The sequence below is a fragment of the Sus scrofa genome, chromosome 16 (genome assembly GCF_000003025.6).
Source record: "Sus scrofa isolate TJ Tabasco breed Duroc chromosome 16, Sscrofa11.1, whole genome shotgun sequence".
Classification (NCBI taxonomy): Eukaryota; Metazoa; Chordata; class Mammalia; order Artiodactyla; family Suidae; genus Sus; species Sus scrofa.
In genome coordinates this window covers 941,450-962,469 of record NC_010458.4, presented here as the reverse complement: position 1 = coordinate 962,469, position 21,020 = coordinate 941,450, and the positions used below count along the sequence as shown (strand labels likewise).

Genomic DNA, 21,020 nt, shown 5'->3' with positions numbered 1-21,020 from the left:
CGGAGTCGGAGAAGAGCCCCTCCCAAGCGGCTCAAGGGGAGCGTGCGGCTCGATCCCCCGCGCGCCCGAGCATTCCCGGGTCGCCAGGGCCGGGCGGCGCGCGCGGGGCTTCCTCTGCTTGCCGCTGGCTAAGAGCGCGTGTTCTCTGCTCTCCCGCGCACAGGGCACCACGAGCCGCGCGGGGCACCTGGCGGGGCCCGAGCCCGCGCCGCCGCCGCCGCCGCCGCCGCCGCGGGAGCCGTTCGCGCCCAGCCTGGGCAGCGCCTTCCACCTGCCCGAAGCGCCGCCCGCCGCCGCCGCCGCCGCCGCGCTCTACTACTCGAGCTCCACGCTGCCCGCGCCCCCGCGCGGGGGCTCCCCGCTGGCCGCGCCTCAGGGCGGCTCGCCCACCAAGCTGCAGCGCGGCGGCTCGGCCCCCGAGGGCGCCGCCTACGCCGCGCCCCGCGGCTCCTCTCCCAAGCAGTCGCCCAGCCGCCTGGCCAAGTCCTACAGCACCAGCTCGCCCATCAACATCGTCGTGTCCTCGGCCGGCCTGTCCCCGATCCGCGTGACCTCGCCCCCCACCGTGCAGTCCACCATCTCCTCCTCGCCCATCCACCAGCTGAGCTCCACCATCGGCACGTACGCCACCCTGTCGCCCACCAAGCGCCTGGTCCACGCGTCCGAGCCCTACGGCAAGCACTCGCAGGAGCTGTATGCCACGGCCACCCTCCAGAGGCCGGGGAGCCTGGCAGGTAAAGGGCTCGCCGCCCGCGGCTCGGCCACGGGCACTCCTGGGCGCGTGGTGGGGTACCGCGCAGGCTGGAGGCAGACCGCCGGGCTGGACCGGGCTGGAGCTGGGCGTGGCTGAGGGCCGGTGTTTAGCATTTGCTTAAGGTAGAGGGTGGCGGGGCATCTCTAGGTAGTCTGAGTTAGCATCCAAACTTAAATCTGCCGGTTAGTTCTTTTTGGAAGTAATACAATCGCTGGAACTCTTAGTGTCTCTACCTCTCTCTCTTCCATCCCTCCTCCTCCTCTTCTCTCTGTCTCTCCCTCCCTCCTTCTCTCTCTCTTCCTCCCACCTCCCCTCATCTGAAGACTAAGACATCCATCCTTTAAGTCAGATTTAATAAAGTCACATTGACCTGTTGATGGTATCCAGAAACAGAATGAAGAAATAATAAAAAATTCACGGTATTTCTAGGATCAGCTATAGTTACCTACATTTGGTTGTAGGGGAAAAGTGCAGAATTTTCCCAAAGCAGACATTCAGATTACATAGTTTTCAATAGTGACAAAGTAACCAATGATGAATTACCTTGATTTTTTTTTTTTTACTACATTGTTACGGCTCAAATGTATTATATTTTGTTTAAGTTTAGTCACTGGGAAAAGTGAAGGTCACTCCCATACCTATCATTGAATTGACATAGATTACAGAAGTGGGGGAAAGTGACCAAAGATACAGTTCCTTGAGTTTGTTGCTTGCTTAGCAGAGGGACAGAGGGGCTGGGCTGGACTGGAGTTTTGAGATGAAGCCTACTTTTTTGTCTGCCAATTCAGAAGAGGGGTCATTATGCCCATCAGAGGCCAGGCTGAGCTGGTGATTCTCTGCTGGTGGCACCATATGTTCAGCTTAAACGAGACACTATGATTGAAAGACTAATGTTTTGTCTTCTAAAGCGCCTGACAACAAACCTGGATTTACTGTCGATTTTTTTTTTCCTCTTATGAAAGAATTTGGTAATTGTGTCACTCTAGTAACAGATGCTGCACTCGTATGTTTCCCTTCTTAATATAAATAGTTGACTGTGAAGATAAATAGGATGAAAAAAGAAACTTGTTGCACCCGAGAGGCAGGTGTCCAAGGGCTTTTTAAATTCAGCACAGTAATTGCCGGTGTGGATTGGCCTGGCCTAACTGGATGCGGGCTGGATTTCTGCTGCTCCCCAATGATGCTCAGTATGTTTATTTCCTCTCATTCACTCCTCTCTCTTTAATAGAATTTTTGGAAGTGGCAGTCATAGATGCCAACCCAGTGAAAATATCAAAATACCTATTATGTAGAGACACAGAAGTGACAGTCTGATTAGAAGAGGAGGCTAGGAGACCTGTATGGAAACCTAGTTTGTATAAGTTTGGAAACTTCATTTTAGAAGTTTGTGAAATAAGTTACTGGATCATCTGGATCATGCAAGGGCAGGAAACTGAGGATAGAGGGAGCTTGTGGGAGGCTCAGGTGCCATGAGAGCCTTCCCAGCCACCAGAGAGAGGAGGCCACTGAGTCCCAGACCATTTGGGTGACTTGCCAAAGGCCATTTCGTTTCCTGCACAGAAATGGAGAAAGAAACGGGGAGCCTGAGCTTCCAGATCTTTCTCCCAGTAATCATACTGCTTACCCTGTGCATGTTACATTGTTATTACTTCAGTAAAACCAGGGATGGGGGTCTCCTGGATAGGCTGGGGGAGTGTGAATGGGGCGGGAAGAGAGCCTGACAGCTCCATCTGTCATTGAATATAGAAAGAAGTTTTCAAAGTGAAAGTGTTGTGAAGGTTGCTTGGAGGCTAGTATCTGGAATAATGTTTCTGAGGATGTGATGTGTGTGTGTGTGTGTCTGTCTGTCTGTCTGTCTGTTTAGGCGTAGGGAGGCTTTGTCCAGAAATAAGAGAACTCCAGATGCTCAGCACAGTCCCATGAACCTTCACTTCCTTCCCCATTTCCATCAGTTCCTCACATTCTCTGACCCTCTTTCATTTTTATTACCTGGTGGGGGGAAAAAATCAATGTGCCATTGAAGATTCTTAATTTTGGAGCTACAATGAGTTCTTTCAGTGTTTGAATGACTCTGTTTCGAATGCATACTTTTCAATATTCATTTAAAGGGTTTTTTTCCATGCAAATTTCTGCTGGCGGTGTTTGAGTTTCAGATTATTCTATAACTCTGCATAAATACTTGGGTTGCATAAGATCAATCCTTGGCCCCATTTAGAAATGAGCAAATGATGGCCCAGGAAAGTCACAGGGACTGATTTTTAACATTTGTGAGAGGTCAGGAATATTGGAGCTTTGGGGCTCCATACCTGAATCTGAGTGCTTGATACTGTTCTAGGCATCAGGAAGTTGGAGCCATTTTGCTAATTGAAATCACAAAGTCAAGGGAGTTCCCACCGTGGAAATGAATCTGACTTGTGCCCATGAAGATGAGGGTTCGATCCCTAGCCTCAATCCCGGTGTTGGCATGAGCTGTGATGTACACCAGCACCTGTAGCTCTGATTTGACCCTTAGCCTGGGAACTTCCATATACCACAAGTGCAGCCCTAAAAAGCAAAAAAAAAAAAAAAAAAAAAAAAAAAAAAGAGAGAGAGAGAGAGAAAATCACAAAGTCAAGACTGAAAATAGCCTTTGGAAAGTTTTCAGAATTGTGACTTTGGAGATTTGTCACTAACAGCTAGGAAGTGTGAATACGAGATAGGTAGTAAGTTTCACTATGGAATAAATTAATTCCTTTCATTATTTAGTAAAGACCTCTTATGCACTAGCGCTGATTTAGACCCTAGGGGTACAGAATTGATCGATATTAACGCAAATCCCTGGCCTCATTTCAGCTGGAGAAGACAGAAAGTCACAAGGATTTTTGGCAGAGTGGCCAGGGAAAGCTCTCATTAGAAGGTGCCTTTTGAGTCACTCATCATGAAGGAAGTGAGGGAAATAGCTGTATTACTATCTAGAGGAAGGGCATTCTGAGCTGAAGAACAGCAAGTTCAAAGGCTGGTACAGTGGAGGTGTTTCTGGTGTGTTTGCAGAATAGCAAGAAAACCAGTGAGGGTGTGTCAGAGAGAAGGAGGGCAAAGAAATGACAGGAGGTCAGCCAGGTGACAAGCAAGGGTGGCAGTGGGGGAGAAGGCCGGATTAGGGAAGGCCTTGTAAGCCTTGATGAAGGCTTCAGGATACTGGCTGGACCCTATCCGCTGGAGCTGCTGAGGATCTGAGCAGAGGAGTGACATGATCTGCACTGATTTAAAACAGGGTCCTAGGCCACTTTGTTGAGAATACACTGTAAGAGATCAAAGACAAAAGGGAGACTATATCTTGGGAGGTATTACAGTGATGTAGGCAAGAGATGATCATGGTTTGGGGCTGGATGGTAGAACCGGAGGTTATGAAGAGTAGTGTCATTCTGGATAAAGTAGAGCCGACCAGACGGTCTCATGGACTAAGAGAAAGAGGACCCAAGGATGCCACTGACTTAATAACCAGAAGAATGGCGTCGCCACCGACTGAGATGGGGCAGAATGCAGAGGGATATGGTTGGGTTTGGGGGCAGCGTTGGTGAATATTAAGATCGTGGTTTTGGGTATGTGATGTCCATCTGGCAAAATACACATGTGAAATAGACATTTGAACACACAGGTTGGAGTTCATGGGAGAATCCCAGGGTGGAGATTAAAATTAGGGGGTGACCAGCAAGTACATGGTATTTGAAACTGTGAGTCTAGAAGACATTACCTAGGAAGTAAGTATAGAGAGAAGAGGTCTGAGGAGTTCCCATGGTGGCTCAGCAGGTTAAGGACCTGACTTTGTGAGGATGCAGGTTCTATCCCTGGCCTTGCTCAGTGAGTTAAGGATCTGGCATTGCCTCAAGCTGTGGAGTAGGTTGCAGAAGTGGCTGGAATCTGGTGTTGCTGTGCCTGTGGCATAGGCCTGCAGCTGCAGCTCTGATTGAATCCCAAGGCTGGGAACTTTCTTTTCAGGTGCTGCCCTAAAAAGAAAAAAAAAGAGAGAGAGAGGGAGGACCAAGGACTGAGCCTGGATTCCTTTCACAAATGTAGAGCTCTTGGAGTTGAGCAGGAACCAGCAAAAGAAAGAGAGAAGCTAGAAGCATAGGTCAGTGTCATTTCTTAGCAGCCAAGAGAAGAGCATGTCTCAGGATCGATCAACTACGTCCAATGCAATTAAGAAGTCCGGACAAAGGTAGACTGTCTTCTGACCTTGGCTTAGCAGTGTGTACTCATTGGCGACCTTGCAAGAGCAGTTTCAGTGAGGGGTGCTGGCTGATCTGTACTGAAAGGAGAGGGTGTTGTCCCAGAGAGGAAAAACCTGTGTAATGTTTTCAAGAAGCTTCTGTCTACCAACATTTACAGAAATTTACAAGTTCTGTCTGAGGATTTCAGGTCATTTTCAGTCTCAGTGGGTGACTGGTGAGGAGCTTACAGTCCACATTTTCCACTAGACTTTTCCCTGTGGTCAAGCTTTATAAAGTCTGGCCAGAGATCCAAGTTTCAGCCATCGGGGAAAACACAATTTGGATTAGACTGAGCACGGTGTCATTTTTCAGATCGTATGTTGTCAGAGTCCAAAGGGCTCTCAGAACTTTTCCTTTCTTCTCTTTATAAACAATTTCTTTTTTTCAGCATACAGTGGTGCCTGAATGGAAGCCCAGCCCTGCCTTGTCCCAAAAGTTAGAAGCGTTACTCACCTGTTTGAAATCAGTCCGTCCCCTAGGGAATCACAGTAGTAGCCCTTATCTCTCATAATCTCAGACTTAAATAAAATAATGTATATAAAGCACTAGCACATTTGTTGGCGCAATAAAAATTTATGTGTATCATTTAATAATACCTACCATACTAACTTCGGTGTGCTATGAAGAAGTCATTCATTTTTGCTTCAGACACAGTAGATCTTTTGAGTCCCGAGTCATGCCAGTTTCTGTGTAGGAAAGACAGAGATGTGTGGGGGATAATCGGCCTTCAGGGAAGCTAGTTTGGGAACAGATATATAAGTGGACAGTTTAAAGCCCAGTGTTAGAGTGAGACAGAGGTTGGTTCCTATGGAACTAAATGTTTGAGATGCTGAGGGCCCCGAAGGCTTTCCTGAGGTCTTTCTTCTTTGTTGATTCACAGAAATTAATATCTTCCCTTCTCTCTAAGAGGGGGATCTTGTGGAGCTGGGGTAGGGGGGTGCTTCCTTGATGCAGTGGCTCCAGAGCTGAGCAGTATAGACAGAGCTAGTGGGAAAATTTGCTATAGACAGAACTAAGGAGAAAGGGCAGCTAGAGCCATGCCACAGAGTACAGATGGGGCAGAAGACCTAAATAGACATTTCTCCAAAGATAACATACAGATGGCCAAAAAGCTCATGAAAAGATGCCCAACATTGCTATTTACCAGAGAAATGCTAACCAAAACTACAGTCAGAACGGCCATCATCACAAATCTACAAATAATAAATGCTGGAGAGGGTGTGGAGAACAGGGAACCCTCCTACACTGTTGGTGGGAATGTACATTGGTGCAGCCACTATGGAGAACAGTATGGAGGTTCCTTAAAAAGTTCAAAATAAAGTTACTGTGTGATCCAGCAAGTCCATTCTTGATCATTTATCAGGAGAAAACTATAATTAAAAAAGAGACATGGGCTCCAATGTTCACAGCAGTGCTATTTACAATAGCCAAAACCTGAAAGCAACCTTTGTGTCCATTGACAGAGGAATGGATAAAGAAGATGTGGTACATATATACAATGGAATATTTCTTAGCCATTTTTGGCAACATGGATGGACCTAGACATTATCATACTAAGTGAAGTAAATCAGAAAGAGAAAGACAAATATCCTATCACTTATATATGGAATCCAAAATAGGATACAAATGAACTTATTTACAAAGCAGACTCACAGACATAGAAAACAAACTTATGGTTACCAAAGGGGAAGGGGAGAGGTAAGGGGTAAATTAGGAGTTTGGTATTAATAAAGACACACTACTATATATAAAATAGATAAAAGACAAGGACCTACTATATAGCACAGGGAACTTTGTTAAGTATCTTGTGATAAGGTATAATTTTGCTGTACACCAGAAACTAACAGAACATTGTGCATTAACTCTTCTTCAATTTTTAAATAAATTACAAAAAAATAGAGAAAGTATGTAGTGAAGGGTGCAGTGGGAGGGGCTAGAGGCCACCACGGATCAGGGTTTCTTGAGCTAAAACTGAGTTGGGGGGGGATGGTGGAAGATGCAGAGGAGGAGAGGAGACGTAAAGCTCTTGAAATATTCTCCTTCTGCAGAGGGGGTGACATGACTGTACTTGCATGTTAAAAACTCTTTTTGGGGACCTCTGTGGAGGATGGATTTATAAAGAAAAAATAGACAGAGAACCACTTCAGAAGGTGTTGGGAGAGTCCTTCCCTGCTCCCAGATCCCATTATCAACCCCTTCCCCCCCCCCCATTTTGACATGGGACAGTCCAAAAATTACCACTTACTAAAAGACAGAGGAAGAAGATGGCTAAAGAAATAGCATAACTAGTTTTTACATTTTTCTCCTGGCAGGTTGCATTATTTTATTTTTCATGATTTAAAAATTAAATGGGTTCATTTCATGCATGATGACTAAAATGATGCTATATGATATTGCAGTATAAAACATTTGCTTTATCTCTGGCAATCTGTCAGACACGTTGCAACCTGGATTCCTAGTTTTCTAACAACCTAATGAGGTAGCTGCAATTCCTACCCCCAATCTACAGATTTGAAAACTGAGGCTTATAAGAGAGAAGTTATTTGCCCCAAGTTCCTTTGGCTGGAAATGACAAGGATGTGATTTGAACCTGGATCACTTTGAATCTGGCATCTCCATACTCTTCAATACCCTGCTGTATGGATGGAAGCAGTATATTTTGTTATTGAAGAAAAACACCAAGGATGTAGAAATACAACATAAGTTTTCAACTTATTTAAATGACTAGTGATTTTGAAGAAGCAAGAATATCTCAAAAATGTGTCAACATCCTGTAGAGTATGCCTACCAGTACCAGATTTTTTTTTTTTCAATTTTGTAAAGCAGATAACATAATCCTTTCATTTTCTGGTTTAGAGCAAAATTAATCCTGTTAAAAATAGAAATCTGAGTTGTAAATATGCATTAAAGTTAAGTCAAACATCAGAAGCTTATTTTTAGGCAAAAAAATGAAATGAATTAAATGAAGATTCTTAAGCAACGATTGTAATGCAAACTGACCTAATATGGAGAGGAATTCTATCTGGGTGTGTCCCTCTTGTGAGCCAGCCAAGCAGACCTCAAACTGACTGGTCATTAGGAATCACACACTTGTAACTCCACATTTGTGTGTTTGGAGATCTTAGAACCATTCCCTGGCTTGTTAATACTTCCAGGTGCATCTGTTATGAGAAAGAAAAGGAAAAAGCCTAATTCTAAATGAAAGCTTTGTAGTCTCTGTTGTCAAGTTCTCAGAGGAAACATGGAGTCCGGGCAGTGAGTGAGTTTGTTTATCACACAGCACTTGGATGTGGTTGGAATGCAATATGATACCTAGCTGCTTCTGCCTCTTTAAATTGCTTTTCCTGAAGGCGACCTTCCCCTGCCTGTAGACAAACATCTGAACAAGTCATGTGACCCTTCTAGCACACCCTTTAGTTAAAAAAAAAAAAAACAACAAATCAATCCTGGTTTAGATTTACTAATTAGGATATGATCAGCACATCCTAATTTACTAATTAGGATGTGATGTCAGTCAACTCCGTAATCTTCTTTTGAAAATGGTTGAGGTTGGCCATTAACCTGAACGTCCAGGGGTTCTTGGGGACTGGACCCCACTGAGATCCGCTCCCCAACTGTAGAAGCTCCATTGCATTCCATGCTGGCCACGCCCTTCAGTCCCAGCCCCCTCCTCAGAAGCTCTTGCTCCAGAGCCCAGACCCTGCCAAGACGTCTTCTGGTTCGGAATGCAAAGGAGATCCCTTTTCTGCACCGGGCACCCTGCCGCCCTGCAACCCAGCACCCTCCAGGGGTGTGGAACAATTCCCACTCATTGACCCTCTCCAGCCTCCACCAGCAAAGCCATTATTCAGCCAGCCCTTGGCCCTGTGTAACTCTGGGATCCCATTTTATAGCAGGAAACCTGTGTCTGAGTGGTCCAGGCTTTCTCTCCAGGGAGAATAGGTACTAAAATCTCTTTAGCAAACCTCCTCTGACCCCTGTCTAGCAAGCCTTCATCTGCCTGTAGCCTGGGACTCCCAGGAATGGCAATCAGATTTTCCTTTATAAAGTCACTCTGTGGAGTGTCTGATTGCATTTGCATAGTGTCTGATTTCTATCCAGTTGATGTTCATCCAGGTCAAACTGCAGCAGGGATGCAGTTTGGCCCTTTTAACGTGCCTTTTTGTTAAGTTAGTAGCTGGATCTGGAACTGAATGTTTGAGATGCTAAGGGCCCCAAAGGCTTTCCGGAGGTCTTTCTTCTTTGTTGATTCCCAGAAATTAATATCTCCTCTTCTCTCCTTACTGCATGGCGGCCTTGCTAGTTAAAATGGGGTATATGGGTCTTTTTTGTTCTTTTATAGGAGAGTGGCATCTTTATGTAGAATTCCATGCAAGCCTTTCTAGCACTAGTGATACTTAGGTAACTTTAACTTGGAAGATGTCAGTGTTAAATATGACGTTGTATCTTGGACAACAGTAAGATGACATTACTCTCCCAAGTCTCAGACCCTCTGGGAAAAAAAAAGGTGCAAGATTATAATGGGGAGTAAAGTCACAGAAGAGACAAGAACACAGAGGCCATCATGTGGGTGTCACCAAAAAGCAAGGAAAATTTTCTAGAAAGCTAGGCAAGTACAAGTAATAAACAATGAAATTGTAGACATTTCGCCCAAGAATCTGTCAGCCTGGCAGAGGTGGACTGGCTGGCTGTCTTGAGTGAATGCTTGGACAGGTTCAACTGTCAGAGTTGAACTGGGGGTCTGGAGAGAGAAGTGAGTTCAAGATGGAGGGGTCTCTTGAAGGTCATTGCTGGAGACACTTCTCAGTTGGCCCCCTCCTCCCACCGCATCCCCTCCCTCCTACCAAGATGGCGCCCCCCTGGCCAGTGCTCACTCCAGGGCGAAGACCAGGTGTGGTCTCTTGAAGAAATTGAACAAATTGCCCGAGAAAGTTAAGACTTGAGTTATGGCTGTTCATGGCCTAGATAAAGTTCATTTCACACAGGCCTGTGAGGAAGGAGGCTGGCAGGGGCTCAATGATACCCGCTACCTTCTTATTTAGCAAAAACAGTGCCAACCCATACACCCCACCCTCCTTGTCATTCTAACACAGGGGCAGCCCAGTGGGAAACACTTCTATTGAGGTTGTAGCAGAAGCTTCCGCCACTGGGTTTCTTGTTCTCAAATATGAGAAATTAGCAAGGATTACTGAGGAATTTGTGTGAATTAGTGGCATGGGAAAAAAAAGCAGAAGAATGAATTGTCTCTCAGAAGAAATAGAGATGATTTACAGGAAAAAGGTTAAAAGAAACAAGCTAAAACTTTAGGTTCAAGACTGAGAAGGATTTAAGAAGATCTTATATTTATTAAGTAAGAATAGGATTGATATGTGAGGCTTAAAGAACAAGAAAACTTTTTTTAGGCTGTAAAAATCTAACTATCCATATTACAAATTCGATAGAATGAGTGGGGAACAGTCAAGAAACTCACTGGGAAGATAGGACATAAAGGGAAAGAGAGAGAAAATGAGAATAACGCTGCAGGAGCCATAAAGGACAAATCCAAGAGATCCGACATATCACTGCAGCCCCAGAAAGAAAATGGAGAGAAGCAAATCAATGAAGTATTACGGAACAATTCCTCAGAGCTGGGGGTACCTGTGTCTTCCTGGGAAATACCCTGTGCTTGGAATAGAAAATATTTCATGTTTTGTGTTATGAAATTTCACAGCACTAACATAAAAAGCCCTAGACACATCTGGAGAGGAATAAGACAGATGCCACCTGACTTGCATATGTGATGCTGGATGATAAAGGATGCTCAGGTGATGCTCTCCAAGTTCCAAGGGAAAATCAGTTTCCACCTAAGCTTTATACATGGCCAAATCATCAGTAATTTATAAAAAAGAGGATCAAATATTTTCAGACTTGCAAGTGGTTGTAAATTCTATCTTCTATGCATATTTTTCCTAGAAAGTTGCTGTAATTGGGAGATGTATTCTAGCTAAATAAGAGCATAAAACAAGAGGAAAGCATGGTACCCAGGAAGCAATGTATATTGTCTGTAGGGCAATGAAGAGCAGCCACTGGGGGTGGGGGTGGGGGAGACAGCTGGGCAACAGACTGTCAAGCAAGGAAACGTGGAACTCAACACTTGAATGTTGACAGTCATGAATGAATGCTGGGGAAATTCCAAAGGAGTCTGAGTAATTTTAATATTTAAGGACAGAACAAGCAGAAGCATGAGTAAGAATAATGGGTGCAGATTTAGAAAAAAATCATTCTTCCATTCTGTTGAGTTTCACAAATACAGGAGGCCTGGATTGAGGGGCTAGACAGATGTGGGTGCATATCTTCGTTTCATTTCTTACTAGCTCTGTGACCTTGACTGGTTGGTTCAGTTGAACAAGTATTTACTCAGCACCTGTTTTGTGCCAGGCACTCTTATAGGTGCTGGACACACACCTGTGAACAACAGAGACCAGAGTCCCTGTCCTCTTAGAGGTAACGGTCTGATGCTGGTAGGATCTTAGATAGAGAGAAAGGCCACAGAGAGAAAAACTACGAAAGTAAATGGGGCCAGGTGGCCAAGCTCTGCGTGACAAGGTGTCCATTAAGCAAACACTTGAAGCCAAGAGCCGTTGTGATGGATCTGGGGAGGAATGTACCAGGCAGAGGGAATAGCCAGTGCAAGGGTCCAAGGTGAAATCATGCTTAACCTGTTTGGGGAACAGAATAGGGCTTCTTCGAGGTTCTTTGCTTATCCTGTAGTGGGGATAGCAGTACTGCAGCAATTATACAGAGTCATTACAAAGATCGTATGAGATTGAGGTCCTGCTTATCAATTGTTTATTAGCATGCTTGCATGTTGAAAGGACCCAATGAGGAGTTCCCTGATGCCTCAATGGGTTAAGGATCCAGCATTGTCACTACAGTGACTTGGATCACTGCTGTGGCATGGGTTTGATCCTTGGGCTGGGAACTTTTGCATGCCACAGGTGTGGCCCCCAAAAAGGGCCCAGTAAATGATACCTATTGTGGCTATGGAGAATCATGTTAACAGCCCAGCTCTCCTGGGCATTCATATATAAATAAGATGAAAGTCATGGCCAGGGGTCTCCCTTGACTGTGAGTGGGCAGGAGTGACATCAGTTCAGAAATAGCTTGTGATACCAGGAGCTATGAGAGAGGACCAAGGGCTGAGGGCATCCTGGGGTGGGGAGGTATGAGGCAGGTCGAGGCAGAAGGATCAGGAGAGGGGCTTTTTTTTTTTTTTTTTGGTCTTTTTAGGGCCTCACTTGAGGCATATGGAAATTCCTAGGCTAGATTCAAATCGGAGCTGTAGCCTCCAGTCTACACCACAGCCACAGCAACTGAGCTGATCTGAGCTGCATCTGCGACCTACACCACAGTTCACAGCAACACCAGATCCTTAACCCACTTAGCGAGGCCAGGGATCGAACCTGCATCTTCATGGACGCTAGTCAGATTCATTTCCCCTGAGCCAGGACAGGAACTCCAGAAGAGGGTGCTTGAAGGAGGCATAATTTGAGATTGGGTTTAACAGTGTGCAGCTGGACAGGTGCAAATAGAAGAAGAGGGGTGTCGCTAGGCGGGAAGGATTACCTGTTGGTCATGACTAAGTGCCCTTTGGTGCCCTGAGTCCTGGCAGATTGAAGATGGAGCTTAGGGCGGCACCAGGGGTGTAATGAGATCAAGGCTGCACGTAGGCTGAGGTCTGCCCTCCTGAGCCAACTCTGGGGAGGTCTGACCACATTCGGGAGACACTGGGGAGCCAGGGTTTGGTTTTCCAACATAGAGATTTTTACCCCATTCTTTTTTTCTTTTTTTAATAATGGTGGATGAAAACTTTTTGAAAGAATAAATTAACCAGAAGACCTTATAAGTTTCTTTTCATTTGAAGATAGGACTGCAGGAGTATGGGGGTGACCACTTGAGACATTAGAGATGTGTGAGGGATTTGAAAGGGATTAAAATGGGACTTGTTCTCCAGCACAGACATAAGCCAGCTCACAGGACAATTCCCTTGTCCCTCGTTGAGAAACGGGCCAGGTCATGTGCAGCCAAGTGTTTCCCTGGTCCTGAACCCTGAGAATCAGTCTCATTTTTTCAGTGTTACAGATCACACAGATGGCTGGTGGACATAAGAGTCTCCTGGGGAGTTCCCATCGTAGCTCAGCAGTAACCAACCTGGCTAGTATCCATGAGGATGCAGGTTCGATCCCTGGCCTCACTCAGTGGGTTGAGGGGGCTATAGCTCTGATTCAACCCCTAGCCTGGGAACCTCCATATGCCACAGGGGTGTGACCCTAAAGAGAAAAAAAAAACTCTCCTGGGCAAGTGCTTTTAGATGTAATGTCAAAGCAAAGAAAGAAATGGCAGGATGGGAAGAGAGAGACACGGAGACACATGGAGCACTGCATTTGCCAGTCCCTTAGGCTGTAGCTTCCCAGTGGGTCGCCATGGTGTCTGCCCCCATGGTGTGACTTTCTCCTGCTCTTCAGGTTCTGTACCTCTGCACTTGAGTCAGTGGTGCTTCCTTAGTGAATATTCCTTGGTCTCTTGGCAGAGCTTACACCTTTTAGGTCACAGGTGTGCGTTAATTTGAGCAAACAGTCATCTGTGCTAGTATCAGTTCAGTGATCCTAGATAACCAATATCTCTGCCTTAATAAATATGAAACATTTTATTTTATTTTATTTTATTTTATTTTTATCAGAGCATAGTTGACTTACAATGTTATATTCATTTCAGGTGTACAGCAAAGTGCATCAGTTATACATATATCCATTATTTTTTCCCATATAGGTTATTACACACTATTGAGTAGAGTATTGAGTAGTCCCTATGCTATACAATAGTTTCTTGCTAATGAAGCTTCTTTTAAACATTTTTTTTCTTTTTATCTAAGCAAGACAGTTTATGGAGAGACCAGCTGTTTTAGTAGCTGTGAATGAAAATAGCCTTAAACAATAATAGCTTAAATTTCTCAAAGTGAGATTAATTTGCAACTGTGTCTGCATCAGAATCCTTCTTGCCATTATATTTAACTGATACGCATTTTGTAATTTAAAAAAATTTGTCATATATTTAGTCCATGTTACACAGAATATATGTTACATGTAATAGATATAATTTCTGTTCATTATATATACTCTAAATATGTGACAAATAGCATACATATATATATATATATATATATATACATACACATATATGTTTTTTATATGTATGTGTAAAATTTTGCATTTGCTGTGGGATAACTAAAGTGAAATACCTAAAGTCTCTAAAGGCTAATCCCAAATGGATCTGTATGCATTTTTTTGTGCTGTATATTACAAAAGCACTGACTTTGATACAAAGAGGATGGTAGCCTGAATTTTCCTGCAATCAAAAGAGGCAAAAGAAGCATTGAAATAAGTGTGTATGTGGGCCCCCTGATTATTTCAGAACTCCTCGCCACACTTCATGTAATAAATAGTCAACAGATAGCTTCCACTATTATAAAGCTAGCTCAGTGGTGAAAGTGTTACATTCCATTCATAACTAGAAATCATCCTTAGTACAAAGAGAAGCATGAACACAAAGAGACACTGGCTTCTCCTCAAAGTGAATGAAACATTAAAAAATTACCAATAACTAACAAATTTGGCTCAATGAGTTTGAACATCTATAAGATAAAATACCTCTTCTCTCATCTCTGAGTTGCCAATGCTTTGGCAAGTGGCTTTTCTTTTTGGTTTTTTTTTAGGGCCGCACCTGCAGCATATGGAGGTTCCCTGTCTAGGGCTCAAATCAAAGCTACAGTTGCTGGCCTATACCCAGCCATGGCAGCTTGAGATCTGAGCCGTGTCTGTGACCTACACCACAGCTCACAGCAACGCCAGATCCTTAACCCACTGAGAGAGGCCAGGGATGAACTCGAGTCCTCATGGATGCTAGTCAGTTTCGTTTCCACTGATCCACGACGGGACCTCAGGGAAGTGGCTTCCTATGCTTTTTAGCTGTCAGTTGCAGTATTAACAGAAGCCCAGGCAGCAGTCTGTGGAATGTCATAGGCTCACCTGGAGAGCTAGCAGTTCCCTATGTGTAACTCCAAAGACATAAGAGATAATAGAAACAGATAGTGTCTGTCCTGTGGAGTCTGTATGTACTAGGACCTGCCCAGGAACCTGCAGGTAGAGATGCGGCAGCAAAAGGAACCCAGTAGACTTGAACAGGGGCCTTGACCCAGTGGCCTTGAGTGGCCCTTCAAATTGCTATTTGCTTGTAAATATCTTCACAGGGACTTGATGGCATTGATTTTTCCTGTTTGGCTTCCTAGATGGTGCCTGGACCCACAGGTGTTGGGCCATTAAAGGGGGAAGTCAGTCCTGAACAGGAATAATACCCCCTCATTTCCTGCATTTCTGGTTTCAACCTTAGCTCTCCTTGAATGGACTGGCAACAGGTTAACAGAGTCAAAACCTCCCCTAAGGAGATAAGCGTCATTTCAATAATTGATGTAGAAAGGGAATTCTGGTGAGTTCCCATTGTGGCACATTGGGTTAAAAACCTGACAGTGTCCATGAGGAAGCAGGTTTGATCCCTGGCCTCACTCAGTGGGTTTTTTTATTATTATTATTGTTTTATTACACAAAGGAATTTATCACATCTGTAGTTGTATAATGATCATAACAATCCAATTTCACAGGATTTCCATCTCACAACCCAAGCACATCCCTCCACCCCCCAGACTGTCTCCTCTGGAGACCATAAGTTTTTCAATGTCTGTGAATCAGCATCTGTTCTGCAAAGAAGTTCAGTCTGTCCTTTTTTCAGATTCCACCTGTCAGTGAAAGCATTTGATATTGGTGTCTCATTGTATGGCTGACTTCACTTAGCATGATAATTTCTAGGTCCTTCCATTTTGCTAAAAATGCTGGTATTTTGTTCATTTTAATGGCTGAGTAATATTCCATAGTGTATATGTACCACTTCTTCTTGATCCACTCCTCTGTCGATGTTTCCATGTCTTGTCTATTGAAAATAGTGCTGCAATGAGCATCAGAGTACATGTGTCTTTGCGAGTCATGGTTTTCTCTGGATAGATGCCCAGGAGTGGGATTGCTGGATCAAATGGTAGTTCTATTTTGAGTTTTCTGAGGAATCTCCATACTGTTTTCCACAGTGGTTGCACCAACTTACAATCCCACCAACAGTGTAATCGGGTTCCTTTTTCTCCACACCCTCTCCAGCACTTATTGTTTGTCGACTTTTGATGATGGCCATTCAGGCTGGTGGAAGGTGGTACCTCACAGTGGTTTTGATTTGCATGTCTCTAATAATGAGTGATGTTGAACATCTCTTCATGTGTTTCTCAGCCATTAGTATGTCTTCTTTGGAGAACTGTCTGTTTAGATCTTCTGCCCATTTTTTGATGTGGTTGTTTGTTTTTTTGGTATGGAGCTGCAGAAGGTGTTTATAAATTTTGGAGATTAATTCCTTGTCAGTTGACTCACTTGCAAAGATTTTTCTCCCATTCTGTGGGTTGTCTTTTTGTGTTGTTTAGAGTTTCCTTTGCTGTGCAGAAACTTTGAAGTTTGATTAGGTCCCATTTGTTTATTTTTGTTTTTGTGGTCAATACTCTAAGAGGTGGATCTGAGAAAATGTTGCTGTCGTTTATGTCAGAGAGTATTTGGCCTATGTTTTCCTCTAAGAGTTTTGGATAGTGTCTGGTCTTATATCTAGGTCTCTAATCCATTTGGAGTTTATTTTTGTATATGGTGTTAGGGAGTGTTCTAATTTCATTCTTTTCCATGCGGCTGTCCAGTTTTCCCAGCACCACTTACTGAACAAGCTGTCCTTTCTCCATTGTATATTCTTGCCTCCTTTGTCATAGATGAGTTGGCTGTAGGTGCGTGGGTTTAATTCTGGGCTTTCTGTCCTGTTCTACAGATCTATATTTCTGTCTTTGTGCCAGTACCGTACAGTTTTGATGATTGTTTCTTTGTAGTATAGTCTGAAGTCAGGGAACCTGATGCCTCCAGCTCCAATTTTCTTTTTCAGGATGTCTTTGGCTATTCTGGGTCTTTTGTGCTTCCAAATAAACTTTAAAATATTTTGTTCAAGTTCTGTGAAAAAATGTCCTTGGTAATTTGATAGGGATTGCATTGAATCTGTAGATTGCCTTAGGTAATATAATCATTTTGATAATATTAACTCTTCCAGTCCATGAGCATGGTATATCTTTCCATCTATTTGTGTCATCTTTGATTTCTTTCATCAGTGTCTTATAGTTTTCAGAGTACAGGTCTTTTGTCTCTTTAGGTAGGTTTACTCATAGGTATTTTATTATTTTGGATGCCATGGTAAACGGGATTGCTTCCCTAATTTCTCTTTCTGATCTTTCATTGTCATTGTATAGAAGTTCCATCGATTTCTGTGTATTAATTTTGTATCCTGCGACTTTGCGAAATTCATGGATGAGCTCTAACAGTTTTCTGGTAGAGTCTTTAGGATTCTCTAGGTATGGTATCATGTCATCTGCAAGTAGTGATAGTTTTACTTCTTACTTTCCAATTTGGTTTCCTTTTCTCTCTTTTCCTTCTCTAATTGCTGTGGCTAGGACTTCTAAAACTATGTTGAATAATAGTGGCGAGAGCAGACATCCTTGTCTTGTTCCTGATATCAGCAGGAATTCTTTCAGCTTTTCACCATTGAGAATGATATTAGTTATGGGTTTGTCATATATGGCCTTTATCATGTTGAGGTAGGTTCCTGGTATGCCCGCTTTCTGAAGGGTTGAATGGGTGTTGGATTTTGTCAAAGGCTTTTTCCGTGTCTATTGAGAGGATCCTATGGTTTTTATTCTTCAATTTGTTAATGTGGTGTATCACACTGATGGATTTGCAGATATTGAAGAATCCTTGCATCTCTGGGGTAAATCCCACTTGATCATGATATATAATCCTTTTAATGTATTGTTGGATATGGTTTGCTAGTATTTTGTTGAGGATTTTTGCATTGATGTTCATCAGTGAAATTGGCCTGTAGTTTTCCTTTTTTTGTGGCATCTTTGTCTGGTTCTGGTATCAGGGTGATGGTGGCCTGATAGAATGAGTGTGGGAGTGTCCCTCCCTCTGCCATTTTTTGAAATAGTTTCAGAAGGAGAGGTGTTAGCTCTTCTCTAAATGTTTGATAGAAGTCGCCTGTGAAGCCATCTGGTCCTGGACTTTTGTTTGTTGGAAGTTTTTTAATCACAGTTTCAATTTCAGTACCTGTGATTGGTCCACTCATCCCTTCTATTTCATCTTGGTTTTGTCTTGGAAGATGGTACTTTTCTAAGAATTTGTCCATTTCTTCTAGGTTTTCTGTTTTATTGGCCTGTAGTTGCATATAGTAGTCTCTTATGACCCTTTGTATTTCTGTGATGTCCATTATTACTTCTCCTTTTTCATTTCTAATTTTATTGATTGGAGTCCTCTCTCTTTTTTTCCTGGAAAGTCTGGCTAAGGGTTTCTCAATTTTGTTGATCTTTTCAAAGAACCAGCTTTTTGTTTCATTGATCTTTTCTGTGGTTTTCTTTGTTTCTATTTCATTGATTCTGCTCTGAGCTTTATGATTTCTTTCCTTCTACTAACTTTGGGTCTTGTCTGTTCTCTCTCGAGCTGCTTTAGTTGTAAAGTTAGCTTGGTTATTTGAGCTTTTTCTTGTTTCCTGAGGTGGGCTTGGATTGCTATAAACATTCCTCTTAGAACGGCTTTTGCTCATCCCATAGGTTTTGGGTGTCACATCTTTGTTGTCATTTGCTTCTAGGTATTTTTTAATGTCCTCTTTGATTTCTTCAGGGATCCATTGGTTGTTTAGTAGCATGTTGTTGAGTCTCCACGTGTTTGTGTTTTTTGCAGTTTTGTTCTTGTTGTTGATTTCCAGTCATATAGCATTGTGTTCAGAAAAGATGCTTGATGTGATTTCAATTTTCTTAAAGTTACTGAGGTTGGATTATTTGTAGCCCAGGATGTGATCAATCTTAGAGAATGTTCCATGTGCACTTGAGAAGAATGTGTATTCTGTTGCTTCTGGATGGAATGTCCTATAAATATCTATGAAATCCATCTGGTCTAATGCTTCACTCAGGGCCTGGGTTACCTTCTTGATTTTCTGTCTGGTTGATCTGTCCATTGCTGTAAGTGGGGTGTTAAAAGTCCCCCACTATTATTGTGTTATTGTTGATTTGTCCTTTTAAGATTGTTATCAGTTGCCTTATATATTGTGGTGAACCTATGTTAGGTGCTTAGATATTTAAAATTGTTATATCTTCCTCTTAGATTGATCCTTTGATCATTATGTAATGTTCTTCTTTGTTCCTTAAAATATTCTTCATTTTAAAGTCTATTTTGTCTGATATGAGTATTGCGACTCCAGCATTCTCTTGATTCTCATTTGCATGAAATATTTTCTTCCATCCTCTCACTTTCAATTTGCATGTGTCCCTAGATGTGAAATGAGTCTCTTGAAGACAGCATATATGTGGGTCTTGTTTTTGTATCCCTTCATCCAGTCTATGTGTTTTGGTTGGGGCATTTAGTCCATTAACGTTTAAGGTAATTATTGATATGTATGTTCTTATTGCCATTTTATGTATTGATTCGGATTTGTTGTTGTTGCTCTTTTTTCTTCCCTTCATTTCTTGTTCTCTCCTCTTCTGGTTTGATGAGTATCTTTAGTGTTGTATTTGAGTTGATTTTTCCTTTTTGTTTGTGTATCAATTGTAGATTTTTGGTTTGCAGTTATTCTGAAGTTTTGATATAAGAGTATATGTATATGAGATGGTTTTAAGTTTTTGTTCTCTTAATTGCAAGTTCATCTCCAGTGTCCCACCTTTGTACCCTCCTCTTCTCATGATTTCTGATTTTGGTGGTATAATTGTGCATGGATGATTTCGTATCTTTACTGTATATATACCTTTACGGGTGAGCCTTGTCATTTGTGGTATTTTTGTTTCCTGTTGCTGTTTTTTCTTTTGTGCCTAGAGAAGTTCCTTTAGTATTTGTTGTTACTGTTGCTGAATTCTCTCAGCTTTTGCTTATCTGTGAAGCTTTTGATTTCTCCTTCAAATCTGAATGAGAGCCTTGCTGGGTAAAGTAATCTTGGCTGGAGGTTTTTTCCTTTCATCACATTGAGTATATCATGCCACTCCCTTCTGGCCTGCAGAGTTTCTGCTGAAAAATCTGCTGATAACGTTATTGGGGTTCCCTTGAATGTTATTTGTTTCTTTTCCCTGGCTGCTTTCAAGATTTTCTGTCTTTAATTTTGGTCAGTTTGATTAATAGGTGTCTCGGGGTGTACCTCCTTTGGTTTATTTTATATGGTACTCATTGTGCTCCCAGGATTTGATTGAGTGGTTCCTTTCCCATGTTAGGGACGTTTTCGGCTATTATCTCTTGGAATATTTTTCCTGTCCCCTTTTCTCTCTCTTCTCCTTCTGGCACCCCTATAATACGGATGTTGGTGCGTTTAACATTGTCCCAGTGATCTCTGAGACTCTCTTCATTTGTTTTCAATCTTTTTTCTCTTTTCTGTTCGACATCCATAATTTCCACTCCTCTGTCTTCCACCTAGCTTATTCATTCTTCTGTCTCCTGTATTCTGCTGTTGGCTGCTTCTAGTGAATTTTTTAATTTCAGTTATCATATTTTTCATCTCCTCTTAAGTTTTATCTCTTGTATCTCTTTGGTCAGTGTTTCCTGTAAGTTATCCATCTTTGCCTCCAGTTTATTTCCAATGTCTTGCATCATCTTCAGCATCAACAGTCTAAAGTCTTTTTCCTGGGGGCTGAGAATCTCCTCATCACTTAGCCGATTTTCTGGGGTTTTTCCTTTCTCCCTCATCTGAGTTATAGTTCTCTGTCATCTCATTTTTATAGGTTTTTGGTGTGGTGACCTTTTTACAGATAATAGAGTTGTAGCCTCCCTTACTTCTGGTGTCTGCCCCCCTTGTGGCTAAAGTTAGTATGGACTTGCTGTAGGCTTCCT

At 42.8% G+C, this 21,020-nt stretch overlaps 1 protein-coding gene across 5 annotated transcripts in view; it reads left to right on the top strand.

The window, feature by feature from the left end:
• Nucleotides 1–21,020, top strand: part of CTNND2 (catenin delta 2) — a 1,013,144-nt gene that overhangs the window by 559,304 nt on the left and 432,820 nt on the right. For all 5 annotated transcript variants that reach the window (XM_021076845.1, XM_021076841.1, XM_021076844.1 and 2 more), the window contains exon 7: nt 164–734. In XM_021076845.1, the coding sequence (XP_020932504.1) occupies nt 164–734 (571 nt within the window). The remainder of the gene's footprint in view (nt 1–163; nt 735–21,020) is intronic.